At 38.5% G+C, this 14,168-nt stretch overlaps 1 protein-coding gene across 3 annotated transcripts in view; it reads left to right on the forward strand.

Moving 5' to 3' along the window:
* Positions 1–11,987, forward strand: part of AHCTF1 (AT-hook containing transcription factor 1) — a 50,306-nt gene extending 38,319 nt beyond the window's left edge. For all 3 annotated transcript variants that reach the window (XM_074818318.1, XM_074818317.1, XM_074818319.1), the window contains exons 30-36: positions 1,680–1,782; positions 2,694–2,800; positions 3,429–3,613; positions 6,687–8,514; positions 9,281–9,414; positions 9,873–9,979; positions 10,591–11,987. In XM_074818318.1, coding sequence (XP_074674419.1) covers positions 1,680–1,782; positions 2,694–2,800; positions 3,429–3,613; positions 6,687–8,514; positions 9,281–9,414; positions 9,873–9,979; positions 10,591–10,783 — 2,657 coding nt within the window. In that variant the 3' untranslated portion in view covers positions 10,784–11,987. The remainder of the gene's footprint in view (positions 1–1,679; positions 1,783–2,693; positions 2,801–3,428; positions 3,614–6,686; positions 8,515–9,280; positions 9,415–9,872; positions 9,980–10,590) is intronic.
* Positions 11,988–14,168: the final 2,181 nt, after the last annotated feature.

Below are 14,168 nucleotides of genomic sequence, written 5' to 3' on the forward strand. Positions count from 1 at the left end.
TGGGTATCCTGGATGTTATGAATGTATATCACTTTTGACTGGCATTTCTTGTGTGTAATTGCAGCTGAGAGACAGCAGTGACTTGTGGGAGTTTTGAGCGGGATACGAGTGGAAAACTGAGGCTTCTAGTTATGTTTTAGGGGTACTTCTGTAAGCTGCAGGTTTTTCACAGCAGGTTTAGTGTATGGTGTGCTTTGACTAGATAGACTTTTTTCTTTTTTTTTTTTAACCACTTCGCTAGTGCTCAGTTTAAGTGTTTTTTCTGGAAGTGAGTCTGCTTTGTGTATGTGCTTCTCCTCACAGCTATGCTTGCTCGTTTTGCTCGCTCAACAGCTTATGCAGCCTTTTCCAAACCTGTTTCAGTTGTTTTTCAGTAATTCAGCTCAACTCAACTCATTCAAGCCAGTCCAGCTGCTGAGGATGTGTTCATATGAGCAGGTCTGCTGTCAGGTTAGAAGAGATGTAGCTCACTAGCTGGTGAGCAGTAAGTGAAGAGCTGGGAATTAAAGTAGTGCAGGAACAGGGAGAAGATGTGCAAACAGCTACAGTCAGTATTTGATAAACAGAGCTCAGTCTGTTCAACTCTTTATAAAAAATGTTTGCTGTTCCTGGGACATGTATGCAGGTGTCAGAATTCTGCGTCTGAGGTCTTGAAACTGTAGCCGTGAGTGTGTACTCTGGTATCGGTGCATCATATGCAGCCTGATTCAGTCCTAAGTCTGAGATGATTCTGGAGGATCCTGGAGAGTGATTGTTGCTATTCAAGTTCCTCAGCTCCTTTTCTTTTTAAATAACAGGAGTGCCCAGATGTGGACTCTGTGAACATGGGTAAAAGGGGGTCTCCAGATCTAAGTGTTTCTAGTAAGATAGGTCAAAACATTTACCTGTCCTATTTTAGCTGTCTTGTATTTGGACGAGAAAGCAAAGATATTTTTCATGAAAAATAATTACAAGGTACTAATTGTTAAAGAGTAACCTTATAAAGAAATTTCGGCATTGCTGAGCTGTGGTACAGACGGTTCTGTACAGTTTCAGTGCTCTGGAAGCATTAGAGGGCAGTCAGTACAGCTCTTGTTTGGTCTGAGCTAGCAAAATTATCCCAGGCCCGCATACTGTCTGCAAAGGGAATTGCTGGATCTGGAGGCAGCAGACAGTAGAAACAAAGAAGAAAAGGAGGATGTTTCTAAAATTGAACGTGTTGAGATAAAAACAGGTTAGCAAGCAGTTGGGTTTCAACCCCACCAATCAATCACTAGAGAAAAGGACAAGAAAAGACCTTAGATGTATTCTTGTAGAAGAGGGGAAAGGGAGTCAAGAAAGGAAAGCAGCATTGCTTGGGATGACATAAATATCCAAAGAGAAATAAAAAAAGTTACTCCTCAATTTTAAGGAGGCAGCATGTTTTCTGAAGTTTTCATGTATTAGGTCAGTAACATCAAGTTTAGTTTGTACACAAAATATCAATGGTCTTTTTTTTTTCTTGATGGAAATTATGTGCCAGACTTCTTGTTTTACTGGAAAGAAGAGTTCAGACCTGTGCATTAGAAGTCTTGGTAGCATTATTTTGTTAGATCAGTATCCTAGGTGAAATGCATAAAGGCTGACTGTAAAATCATATGAGCATTTTAAAAGAAATGATAAGTGCAATAGGGAAGTCATTCCTCTGTCTATTTTTGTAGGATTTGTGGGAGAGTCAAATACTGAATGGCTTAACCTTCCTGAGGATGATAAATCGGTGTTTAAAGCTGCTGAGGCTGCTACTTTTAGGACTGCAAGTGAAGGGTAAGTTTATAAAATAGATAGATCTTTGGGTTCACATAGCATGTAACTGCTGGCATTCCTGTGTTTGAAAAGTATGACTTTGATCTGGTATTGGTTCTTCCCTGTGTTCTTAAATATAACAGCTTTTCTATTCCTTTCTGTCTGTGAACGGAACTAATTTGGCATGAATATAAGTCAAATTGACTAGCTGTCAAGTTGAGCCTTTTTTCTCAAATCATTGCAGACCCCAGAGTGTGGTGATAAAGACTTCATTCAGCTGGCTATACAAACCTTTTTACAGTTTGAGAGTTACTAAGCAGATACTGTGAACACAAGCCCTGCTTCTGTCTGAAAATTGTCGCTAAAAATTACACCTGAGATTCCTGTAACTTTAGCGAGTTTATTTTGGGGCTTGAACACTTTCTGGCAGTATTTTATACACATAATTTCTGTTTTCTGTGTGTGCTCAATTAACACCTATTTGCTTATGGAAAGGGAAGCAGTTTTCTTACCAGGTGCTTTAAAAGCTGCAGTCGCTTAGTGATAAAGACAGAACGTTAGCAATGAAATAACCCTTAATTTCAAGTGGTACCTTACACTGGCACAAACTTCTGTTCAGTTTGTTCTAAAACTCCAATATAGCAGTTGCACTCTTTTCTACAGAAGACAAGTAATGTATTATTCTTTAATACAGATCTGTTGTTATGTTATTATCTAGTGTTAGATAGCTGGGAAGAATGTTAAGTGCTTGATTTGTTGCATAAAATAAGTCATGAATTCAATGAAGCTCTGTTGGTAAAGGAATTTCTAATCCTTTTTGATTTTTTTCTGTTTTGAAACTTGGAGAATTTACAGTGAGAAAGTAATTTGTAAAGCTCTTCAGTGTTTGTTTTGAAGCTTTATGATTAATTTCTCTCTTTCTGTTCGTGAAGTGAAACAAGCCACCAGGAGTCCAAAATGTCCTCTCCATCAGAAGAAAACACCATACCAGTTGCAACAAATCCACAGCTTTCTGAACCGCCGGAGGCAGACAGTGAATGTATGTACAGTATGTTGGAGATGTTATGTGAGTTAAAGTAGCTGAACTCCTGAAGTAAAATGTGTAGTTTGCCATAGCACTACAGGTGTCTCAGATTGAAGCAGTAGTAGCATGTTACTGCTGACTTGCGTTGAACTGCAGGGAGAATACCCTCTTCAAAGAAAGCCCGTGTAGAAAATGCGTAGTGAATGTTCCTGTTCTTGATAAAGATAATGAGAAAACTGGTAGAATTTAAAATATTAGGAGAGATCAGTATTTATTTTAATGTTATACACCACTACTAATTCCCTTGAGTTACTGTTTTAAAAGATGATGCATCCTCAGTATTCAGGCTGTGAAGAATAACTAGCTATCAGTGTGCCTCTCCAGCCACCTCTGTTCTTCTTCTCTGTGGACTTGCCAGTTGATTTTCCCCTTCCTCTTTTTTTTAAAAAAAATATTTTTTAATTGTGGGACTGCCTCCTTTACCAGATAACTCATTCTGGCTTCTGTTTTTTGGAGAAAGACCAATATATGTGGCAGGATGGAGAACTGTATTCTTGGCTCCTGCTCCCTCTGTTAGTTCCTGTTGTGTAAACCTGTGTCATTTATATAGCAGTTAAGTTAAAATTATATAAATCTCTTCCAGCTGTGATAAGTATCCTTGACAGTGAGGATGTGGTCAGTACTCATTCAGAAAATCACCTTGAGGGGAAGCATGTGGATTTACCTAAAGAACATAACCTAGAAGCAGCTGAAGTTGAAGAAAATGTTCCTTTTCTGCAGGAAGAAATAACTGTTTCTAACAATCTTCCTAAAACTGAGGAAATTAATGTAAGTAAACTATTTCCCCATTTTCTACAAAATAGAAAACACTTTGCAAATTCAGGACAGTCCTGTCTTACCGACAGTTAAAAGGCACACAAAACTGCCTTGGTTTTCTTAGCTGGTTAACACAAGTTAAAACCTCATTACGTAAGGGCAGATACATTTTTCTCCTATGCATTTGCTGTACCTAGAGCATGGAATAAAACCTGTCAAGACTTGGGCCTTTGAGAGCTGTAGTAGTACAAAAAAAATGCCTAAACTATTTTTCAAAACAACCATGTGTTCATTTGGCTTACTAGAACTTAAACATTTTGTTATTTGACTTAAAAAATTCAAAAGTTCTCATGTTAAAGACAATAAGAAAAGTTGTGAAGTGCAGCTTTCTGATACTGGAGGCCATTTACCACATGACAAAATGATGTGGGAACCAAACTCATTTTCAGAATGATTTAGGTGCTTAGATCCTGTACTATTTGTTTGTTATTAACATAAACAGAATTCCCAGTAATGAGTTATTTCAGTGTCAACATATTTCCAGCTACCTAAAACTCCTTTTTTTTTTTTTCTGTAAAAATACGTTTTTTTAACATCTAAACTTTGTAAAATACAAATTTGTAAAGGTTGTTCACGTGGACTGAAAATTAGAACTAGAGATTCTCCAGTTGTCCCAGGTTTTTCCCTGTTGTTCTTACTTCTACTGGGGCTGATGAGTTATTGGGATTCATTGTGGAAGCTCTCTTAAGTACCAATTTCCTGTAAGATTATACTCACAGGAATTAATAATAGTTAGAGTGAAATACAACCTGAAAGGTAGGCCTACCCCAAATAGATTGATCTTAAGTAACAGAAATTTTGGATGAAGTTAAATAGGCAGTCACTAATTTAGCTCATCAGGATTTAGGACAATGCTGTAGAAAAGAGAATTATAGATTTGGGAATACATAATCACTTATGGGATTAAAATTTGTAATGGGAAGAAAGGAGCAGGTATATGAGGTGGTGCAAAGCTTCTGCAGTCGTTCAAGTAGCAGTACAGTGATGGTTATTCTGCTTTTGTTACAACTGGTTCTTACTGATTTATATGTAAACATCTCATTTTGGCTTGTCTGCCTTCACCGAGTTTAGGACAAACTACTTACTGCTTTCTTGTTCGTAGATTTCTAAGCATAAAAGGGAAGTTTATGCAGACTAGTATTTCTTGAGTTTAGTTATGAAGCACAGGATGTTGCTATAATATGATGCTTTATCAACTTTTGACAAAGCAGGAGACTTGACAAACCTGATCTACAACAGGGTGACCTGCTTATTGGATGAGGGAAGGGCTGTGGATGTTGTTTACCGTGACTTTAGTCAAGGTAATGATGATGATCTGGACAAGGGGATCGAGTCCACCCTCAGTAGGTTTGCAGAAGACACCAAGCTGGGTGGGAGTGTTGATCTGCTTGAGGGTAGGGAGGCTCTGCAGAGAGATCTGGACAGACTGGAGCGATGGGCTAAGGCCAAGTGCATGAGTTTCTATAAGGCCAAATGCCGGGTGCTGCACTTGAGCCACAACAACCCCCACCAGCGCTACAGGCTTGGGGAGGAGTGGCTGGAGAGCTGCCAGTCAGAGAGGGACCTGGGGGTGTTGATTGACAGCTGGCTGAACATGAGCCAGCAGTGTGCCCAGGTGGCCAAGAAGGCCAATGGCATCCTGGCTTGTATCAGAAATAGCGTGGCCAGCAGGGACAGGGAAGTGATCTCACCCCTGTACTCGGCACTGGTGAGGCTGCACCTAGATTACTGTGTTCAGTTTTGGGCCCCTCACTACAAAAAGGACATTGAATTACTCGAGCGAGTCCAGAGAAGGGCAACGAAGCTGGTGAAGGGTCTGGAGCACAGGTCATAGGAGGAGCGGCTGAGGGAACTGGGGTTGTTTAGTCTGGAGAAGAGGAGGCTGAGGGGAGACCTCATCGCCCTCTACAACTACCTGAAAGGAGGTTGCAGAGAGCTGGGGATGAGTCTCTTTAACCAAGTAACAAGGGATAGGACAAGAGGTAATGGCCTCAAGTTGCATCAGGGAAGGTTTAGACTGGATATTAGGAAACATTTCTTTACAGAACGGGTTGTTAGGTGTTGGAATGGGCTGCCCAGGGCAGTGGTGGAGTCCCCATCCCTGGAGGTGTTTAAGAGTAGGGTCGACATAGCGCTGAGGGATATGGTGTTGGGAATGGTCAGTGTTAGCTTAATGGTTGGACTAGATGATCTTTAAGGTCTTTTCCAACCTAGATGATTCTGTGATTCTGTAAAAAAAGCAGATTCTATGTAGACTCGTGTTGAGTGCCTTCTTTCCTCTGCAATCATTGGCTAGCACTACAACTTAGAGGGTTGGGTAAAGGTCTTTACACATTGATTAAATTATCCTGACCATCTGAGTCACTTGAGATATGTAACAGATACTACTTTTGTTCTCCACATGAAAGCCTGAGTATCTCATGTGGATCTCAAAGGAAAGAATAATGGCTCAGTACAGAGAATTACAAATCATGAGATGGAGGTATTTAGGATGTATGTGTTGTTTCATGCCATCCAAGTGATTCCTTAAAGTGTGGTGTTGAGATGTTGGATGTGATACCTGGCCAGTTTGACTAAGTGTTGCAGTCACAACTATCACGACTGAAACGTTAAACTTGGGGGACATAATTGTATTTTGCCCTGTTCGATGCAGGGTCGGTCACTCTGTGTGTGTTTGTAGTCAGTCCAGAAAGTACTGCAATGTGATGATTACTGCCAGTTGTGTATACAGCTTGTATTGTAAAACTGCTTGCTTTGTTCATGGGTGGTGGCAAATCATTAGTCAGGAGCAGAAGTATCAGAAATGGAGTATGTGATTGCATAGACAGGATACTCTGTTCTCTGCTCCTTTAAACACATAAACTGTGATCTGTAGTAGAGAGTACATAGTATGTTTCTCACTTTACATTTGGTGGTGACCTGAAAGGGAAAGCAGCATTTCACTGTCCTCAGTTTCACCTAGCTCAGCTTGAAGTTAGTCTGTTTGGTAATGAATAATGCACTAACAGACATTTTTTAACTTTAGGTTATTGAAGATAGTGCAGTTAAGGCACAAACCTCAGAAGAAGCAACTGAAATGTCACCGTATAGTGAACTACGTCCATCAGGCAGTCTTCAATACAGCTATGAGGCTCTAGAGCAACAGTTTGCATGTGATTTGCCTGATAATAAAGATGGCGAATGTGATGCAGCTGAGGGAGATGGAGAGCTTTTTATACCTCAAAGTAATTTTACTTTAGTCTTGGAAGGAGAAGAAGGAGAAGCAGAGATGGGAGACCCTACATTAGTAGATACTTCTAAACCGGCTGGCACAACAACAGAGGAAAAACCTGTGAACAGTTTAGGAAATACTGAAAATCAAGAGCATGTTACAAACTCGGTGTCCACTGTAACTAGTGATCAGGAATCTCAAAATATTGCAGAGTCTCTCCCCTATGTGCCTGAACCCATTAAGGTAGCTATTGCTGAGAACTTACTGGATGTAATCAAAGACACAAGAAGTAAAGAATTTACATCTGAAGTTGTAGAACAATCTATTACTGAAACCATAGGTAAAAAGGTCACTAGATTCCAGAAGGCAAAAGCTCCCTTAACAACTGTGCCAGAAGGAGTGGAAGATGAAACCAGCGTACACCAAGTCATCACTCCTAGAACACGTGCAAGGGGACAACTGAGTAGAAGTCTAAGTATTCCATCGGCAGGCACTCAGCAACTGCTGCAGACAGAAAAACCAGTTCTGTTTGGACTGTCTCCTAGGAGAAGTACCAGGCGAGCAAAAGAAGTGTCTGAGGCTTCTGGTCTTCAAACAGAAGGAAGTACTCAAGATGAGCAAATACCTGTGATGCCTGTTACTCCTAGGAGAGGTAGGAAACCGAAACTGACTCATTTAGAAAAAGTAGAAAGCAGCCATTCTGATGGACAAACATTGTCTGTCAGTACACAGTCCATAGCCGTTACTCCAAGAAGAGGATTAAGGAGAGCAAAGGAAGCTGCACTGGAACTCTTGGAAGAGACTAATGAGGAAACTTCTCGTGCTGAAGGTAGCATTATTGCTTCTGCTACTTCCAAAAGGACTAGAGGAAGAAAACGTTCAGCAGGAGATCAAGAAACTGGCCTGAGTGCCACCGGTCAGAAGATTAAAACGGCAGTCAGTCCCAGCAGAAGCGCAAGAAAAATGAAACATATTAATTTACAATTTACTGAAAATATTGTCAAGGATCAAGAGGGGCAGCCCAGTGACCAACTCCTCTTACCTGTGCCAACTAAAAGAGGGAGAAGAAGAAAGATGAGTTCATCCGAAGCTTCAGAAAATTCTGACCTTGATCTGTCTAGATCATTGCTTCCTCGAACAGAATTTAAACTTCCTGTCACTCCTAGAAGAAGTGCTAGGAAGGGGGCACAAAATCTCTTGGCAAACACAGAATCTATCTCTACTCAGGAAGACACATGTTCAGGTGGGAAAGTAGAAATCCTTGATACTCCTAGGAGAAGAACAAGAAGAGTTCCACCTGCTAAACCAGAAAAAAACACTCATGAGCAAACACCTGCACAGCCAAATGAGGAATCGACCACACCCAGGACTACAGTAAGGAAAGGCCGTCGGGGCAGAAAGAGGCGATCAATAGTGGAGGAAGGCATAGGGGAGGAGGCCTTCCCCCAAGGACCTGATGGCAGCCCTTTGCTGCTTGAAGACATAAACCCATCAGGGCGTGATCAAACATCAAGAACTTTAACAGATCGTATTACAAGAACCAGATCCGGCAAAACTGCCATGCATCAGAAACTGTCTGTTGAGGAAAATGAATCCTTCCTTTTCTCTCCTCCTCTCACAAAGCTGAAAAAGAAATGTAAAGGTAGGTGCACTATGTTTACATAAAAATAGGGCATATTGCTGTTTTGTAAACCACTGACTGTGAGGGTGGCTTAAAGTATTGTAAAGAATGTAACCATGCAAAATAAAAAGTTTGAAAGAGGCAATTCATCTTTTTTTTGAACTCTACATGACTGTGTGGCTAGTTGTGGAGGAAACAGATGAGGAGGCTTATCTGAGTAGAATGAAATGAAATTTAAGCTGAATTCTTGTTAGGAGGTTATTTTCTATCAGTTTTGAAAACTTGAAGGGTATCTGTTCATATGATTGCCATCCCTTCCCTCCAATGGAGAAATAAAGGAGACATGCTTCCAAATTCTGTTCAGTTTTTAACCTAAAATGAGCTACAAACTATACAGCTCTTTAATTATGTGATTGTTGTTAGTGGGCATATACTTTGTTAGGAAAGTTACTGTGCATAGGGTCCTTTTTATTAGCGTACGTGATAAAAAAAAATAATTTTGAGATGTGTAAGGACAGTCGATGCCTCTTGAGCATTATATATTTGGTTATGTAAGTGCAGGTAAAATCACTACACTGGCTTATTTTTTGTTTCACAATTTACTTTAAAAAAAAATGGATCCCAGGAGGCAGTTAATAGGGGGAAAACTGCCTCTACACTGAGTGTTTATAAACCTAATTGGACCTTTTATTTCAGGAAGCTATTGTGCTCTTGATTATCAGCTGTAATTTAACTTCACTATCCTTTATAATGTTAATTGCATGTTAACAATGCATTGTCATTTTAGCTGGGAAAGCAGACCATCCTGTGCAGCTTAAGGATTTAGACCCGGACTTGTCTTCTCAATTTGTCTTTTCACCCCCTCTTTTGAGGTCAAGGAGAAAAAATGTATCTAGCATTTCCCGAATTGTGAAAGAACCGGTAAGTAAAAGCTCTAGTTGTCTCACGTTCCCGATTTGTGCTCTGTACCACTTTTTCAAATCATACTTTGCAATGCCTTGCCTTTTTCCTTGAAAGTATATCTAAAAAGAGAGCTTTAAATTAATCATCTAAGCAATTTTTTTTCCTTCATGAAAACTAGCTACAAGAATCAATTCTGAATCTATGTAAGTCAAGAATTAGTAAGTAATGCTTTGCCTTTAACAAAAAGCGCAGTGGCTTTCTTTAAACTTACTTAGTGTGTTACCTGTTAATTTCAGAATCTGAGCTTTTAGGATGGTACAATAATTTGAGATGGAAGGTTTGTTTTTGCAGAGAGAAACTGTAATGATTTTGGAAATAACTTTGGCATGACTTCTTCATGAAAGAAACATTCATTTGTATTCTGTAGAAGTGTAAGAACTCGTGCATGAGTAACATATTTGTTGCCTTAACACTAGGAGCTTCCAACTAAAGAGGAAGAGGATACCAAATCCATAGAGTCTGTGGGAAAGCAAAAATTGAAGAGGGGTAGAACTGCAAAACCAAAAATGAAGAAAGCAAGCAAGTATGAAATTCGTTTTGAACAATTATTTGCATTCCTACATTGTGGTGGCCATGTAACTTCCTCACTTGGCTGTGCAGTTCTGTTCTGACTTTATAGCCCGTCCAGCTTGCTGCTGTACTAGGCACCTCTTTCTCCAGTTAACATTTTACTTTTCTAATGGAAATAGAAAAGGGAGCAATAGAAAAGGGCAGGTGGACACTACTTTTTTGCAATCATGGCGTGCTCTTACACGGTCTTATGCTACCTTAAGAAACCACACTCTTGTGGTCTTTAGTTCCCCATACAAGGCAAGAGGGGGTTGGACAAGAGAACTTGTTTCTGGACATGTTTTCTGGTTCCTTGGGGAAAACTGAGGACATTTGCCTCTTAAAAGCTGAAGTGGGGGGTTCTAAAAGCTCAAATGAACAGTGACTGAGAATGCTTGGGATGGTTTGGTAAGGAATGAAAGCAAAAGGAAGCTTATTTATGTACCTTTTCTGTCTTGATCCTATCTACAAAGAAGCCCATAAATAATTAATTGGCATTGATTTTGTAATTCCACGGGGTGTTTTTCCTCTACTAAATACCGTTAGTAATAAAATCATCAATTGGATACTTCTCTCTCCTTTCAGAACCACAAGAAAAGAAGGTTCTTGGTCACCTCCACCAGTGGAAATAAAATTCATCTCTCCTTTTGGAAGTCCAGTGGATGGAACAAAAAGCAAACAGAAAGAAACCACAGACGCGGCAGAGAAGACTCTACGAAAGAACAAAAAAAGACTGTCTAATTTTCCAAAGCCAGTTGTGCGCCGGAAGATTCTGTAACTGTTTTTTAAGTTTATAATGTACACCACTGTTTGTAAAGTCATCAAAATTGTGTGGATTAGTAAAAAGAAAAAAAAAATCTAATTTGGAAGAGATAATTTATATAAATTATTGTAAAATTTCATAAACAAATGGTCTTCAATAAGTAACTCCATATGGAGTGTGATTTCCTCAGTCAATGCAGTTTTCTATTTTATATTAAGACTTCATACATTTATATAATATGTAAATACAGCTTATTTTAGGAATGTTAAATAAAAATGTATGCTTCACAAGATGCTTACTGTCTGATAACTTTTTGAGGGAATAGTGGGTTCAATGGCCTGTATTGTTCAGAAATTTTAATGTTGGTTTGCAGAGTTACTGACCCTCAAAAGTGAGGCCAAAAGCTTTTTTTAAGCTTTTTAAAAGTTTGTTTAGAATTCCTATAACAAGTAAACATTTAAAACATACTAGTTTAAATTTTATAAGTTATGTTTGATCTTCTGGCATAGATAATTGGGCTCTCAATGCAAACTGGCAATTCCTTACGTTCACGGTTAAGTTGTACTGTATTGAAGTCAGAATGTAAACAGTTGTATTTTAAGCTGTGCAATATTTTGTATTTGTCTTAAATTTTGGGAAAGCTGCTCTTTAGTTCATAAAACTAGATCACATCTCAGATGTTTCACTATTTTTTACAATTTTTGTCAGCAAAAAATTAATTGTATAGAGGGTGTGATGCTTACAACAGCATATCAAATTTAAAGGGATATTACCCACATAACTTTGGAATTTGAGCCAAAATTATTTTCATAAGGTTAATAGGAATGCTACTATAATTGAAAGAATTACTGTCTGTAAACATATTTTGCAATATTTGAAGCCTGCATATCACAGCACTGAATGAAAACCTGATGGTAAAACTAACATAATAGTCTGAAAAAGGTACCAAAATGTACAGAAATCTTAGTTACAAACCATATTTTTGAATAATGTCATTAATAATCTTGGGTTATGGAGTAAATGTCCCTATAAAGCTTCAATTTATAAAAATAAATTCAAAAAACTATTCTTTTAAAGGCAGACATGGAAGTACTATTTTGATGTGCAGTCTTTTAGACAATGGATTATTTTTATGTATGTTAATTTATATATGGATGCAACTTTTGAAGACTACAGAATCGTTAAATCTGACATTAAACTTTTCAATTAGTAAAAACTACTACAGTTACTCTAAGAAATAATTTATTGGTTAACTAATACCTTGTACATAGTAGATGAATGTATTAATAACAGACTAAGCTTGTAAAAGAAGTTTCTTCTGGAGCTATGATTTTTCTATCTCAGAACAGATCATTCTAGAGAAGCAGTTGCATGCACTTTGATATTTTTCTCCTTGGGAGTATTCATGTCTGAATGAACGCTTAAATGCCAAATGCTGACAGTGTGAAAGTGGCAGTTTGAGTGAGACCTTTCAGTCAGGTTAGTAATTATTTACTCTGAATATTTGTACTTGAACTACAATATAAATATGGTCAAAGAGGAAAGGAGAGGGAATTCTAGCAATATTTTTTTTAAATTCACATTGTACAGAAATGCAGTGAATAGCTCAGAAATTGGGGTAGAAGATTGAACTTTCAAAACTGGAACAGAAAACACGTCAGATGTGAACATAGGTTTTGCATAGCGTACAAGAGTATAAAATGCTTTGATTCCTGATCAAAGAGAATTGTCTGATGAAATGCCAGTGAAGATTGCTTGATAGGGTTTTAACATGTTTCTGTCGTTTTTATTTACAGTATATTTTTTGTATGAAAATCAATTGGAACAAATGAAAACATACTACTACCTAGTTTTATTAATAATTTGTGGTAATTTTTTAGCCTCTATTTTATAACCAGCTCAGCTGAATTATCGTCATTTAGCAGTGCTTTGGAGGAAAAAATAGCAATAGTAATAACAAGAAAATTGGCATGAGATTCAAAACAAAGGTTTGTAATGGTCTAGTAATTTTTTACTTTAAAGGAGTTTTAATTGAATTAAATGTTAAATTGTTTTCCTCCATTTTTTTTCAGTTAGTTAGATTCAGTGCACAGTTCTTGGTTGCTGACCATATTCCTGAGGGGGCAGTTTGAAAAGAATAGCAGTGTAAGCATAACATGTAACAAGGAATGGGATTTCAGAAAGGTGAAGGACGTAGAAGTAAATGGCAGAAAAACCAAGTGCTAGGAATTTTTATTTAGACTGAGAAAAGGAAAAGCAACTAGCTAACAGAATCAAGATGGCAACTCAAGGATGGGTGTATAACAAAGTGGAGAAAATAGATTTTACTTGGGCGGTTTTTGTGTAGGCTTGCTACAAGTATGTGAAGGATACAGTGGAAAAGATTAGTGCAGGGACAGTGCTTAACAGTGAGGATGAATTGGGAAGGGGACTGCCTTTTCAAAGATTAAAATGTCTTGGGGTTGAGTGGCTCAGCAGGCTAGGAGTCTCAACAGAGAACTGCAGGTGTTTGCACGTGTATCTGAGGACGATAATATTCATGGTGCCAGAGGAGGGCAGGAGGGGCCTGTGAAAGAAATGGGGTGATGTATCATTGTGGTGGATGAATGCAGAAGACTGTAGGGGCATAGAGCAGCAATTGTGATTAAGATGAGAATTTCCAAGGAGCTAAAGAGAGCAACTCTGAAGTTTAATTGCTTGAGGGGTGTGTGGTTTTCTCCCCCTAAAGAAAAGCTAGAATTTATCAAGTGCTTTGATGCATCTGCTTTGATCTGATGTCAGATGGCTAAAAGCTGAAGCTAAACTGTGCCTCTGTACCTTTGGGGCCGTAACTCCAGAGAACATTCCACTGAAAGGTTGACTGTGTTGGGATAGCAGAGTCTCACCTTTCAGAAAGAATAAAAACAGGTGTAATGACAGATTTTATTTCCAGGAAACACAGAGTAGGAGATATTAGTGAAGGGAGAGTGAACATTAGTAAGATTAAGGGCTGGTGTTAGGGGGTTTGTCAAGGAAAGAAATGTTTCATTAGAAATGGTTCCCTGAGTTACCTCAGACAGTTGACACATTCATAAGACTTTTTTTTTCTTCAACTGTTTAGAAGCCAAGGCTGATGAAAAGTATTCATTCCAGGTTATAATGTGAAGGAGAGTAAAATCTATTTTACTTTTGATAGCCACTTGGTGCTTAAAGCATTAACTGATTCACATTGACTTAGTTTATTTGCCTTAATATTTGTACATACCCAGTGTGCAAATACAGCTGCAGATAACTAATTTAATCCCCCATCAGAACTTCCTCTCATGGAAGACTACTCTCAGGGTTGTCAGCGCAATAAATTTCATTGGTTCCCATGTAACTAATCATAAATAGCTCAGTTGTTGACTTCTGGTGGGGAAAA

Source organism: Strix aluco, chromosome 3 (assembly GCF_031877795.1).
Source record: "Strix aluco isolate bStrAlu1 chromosome 3, bStrAlu1.hap1, whole genome shotgun sequence".
NCBI classification, from domain to species: Eukaryota; Metazoa; Chordata; class Aves; order Strigiformes; family Strigidae; genus Strix; species Strix aluco.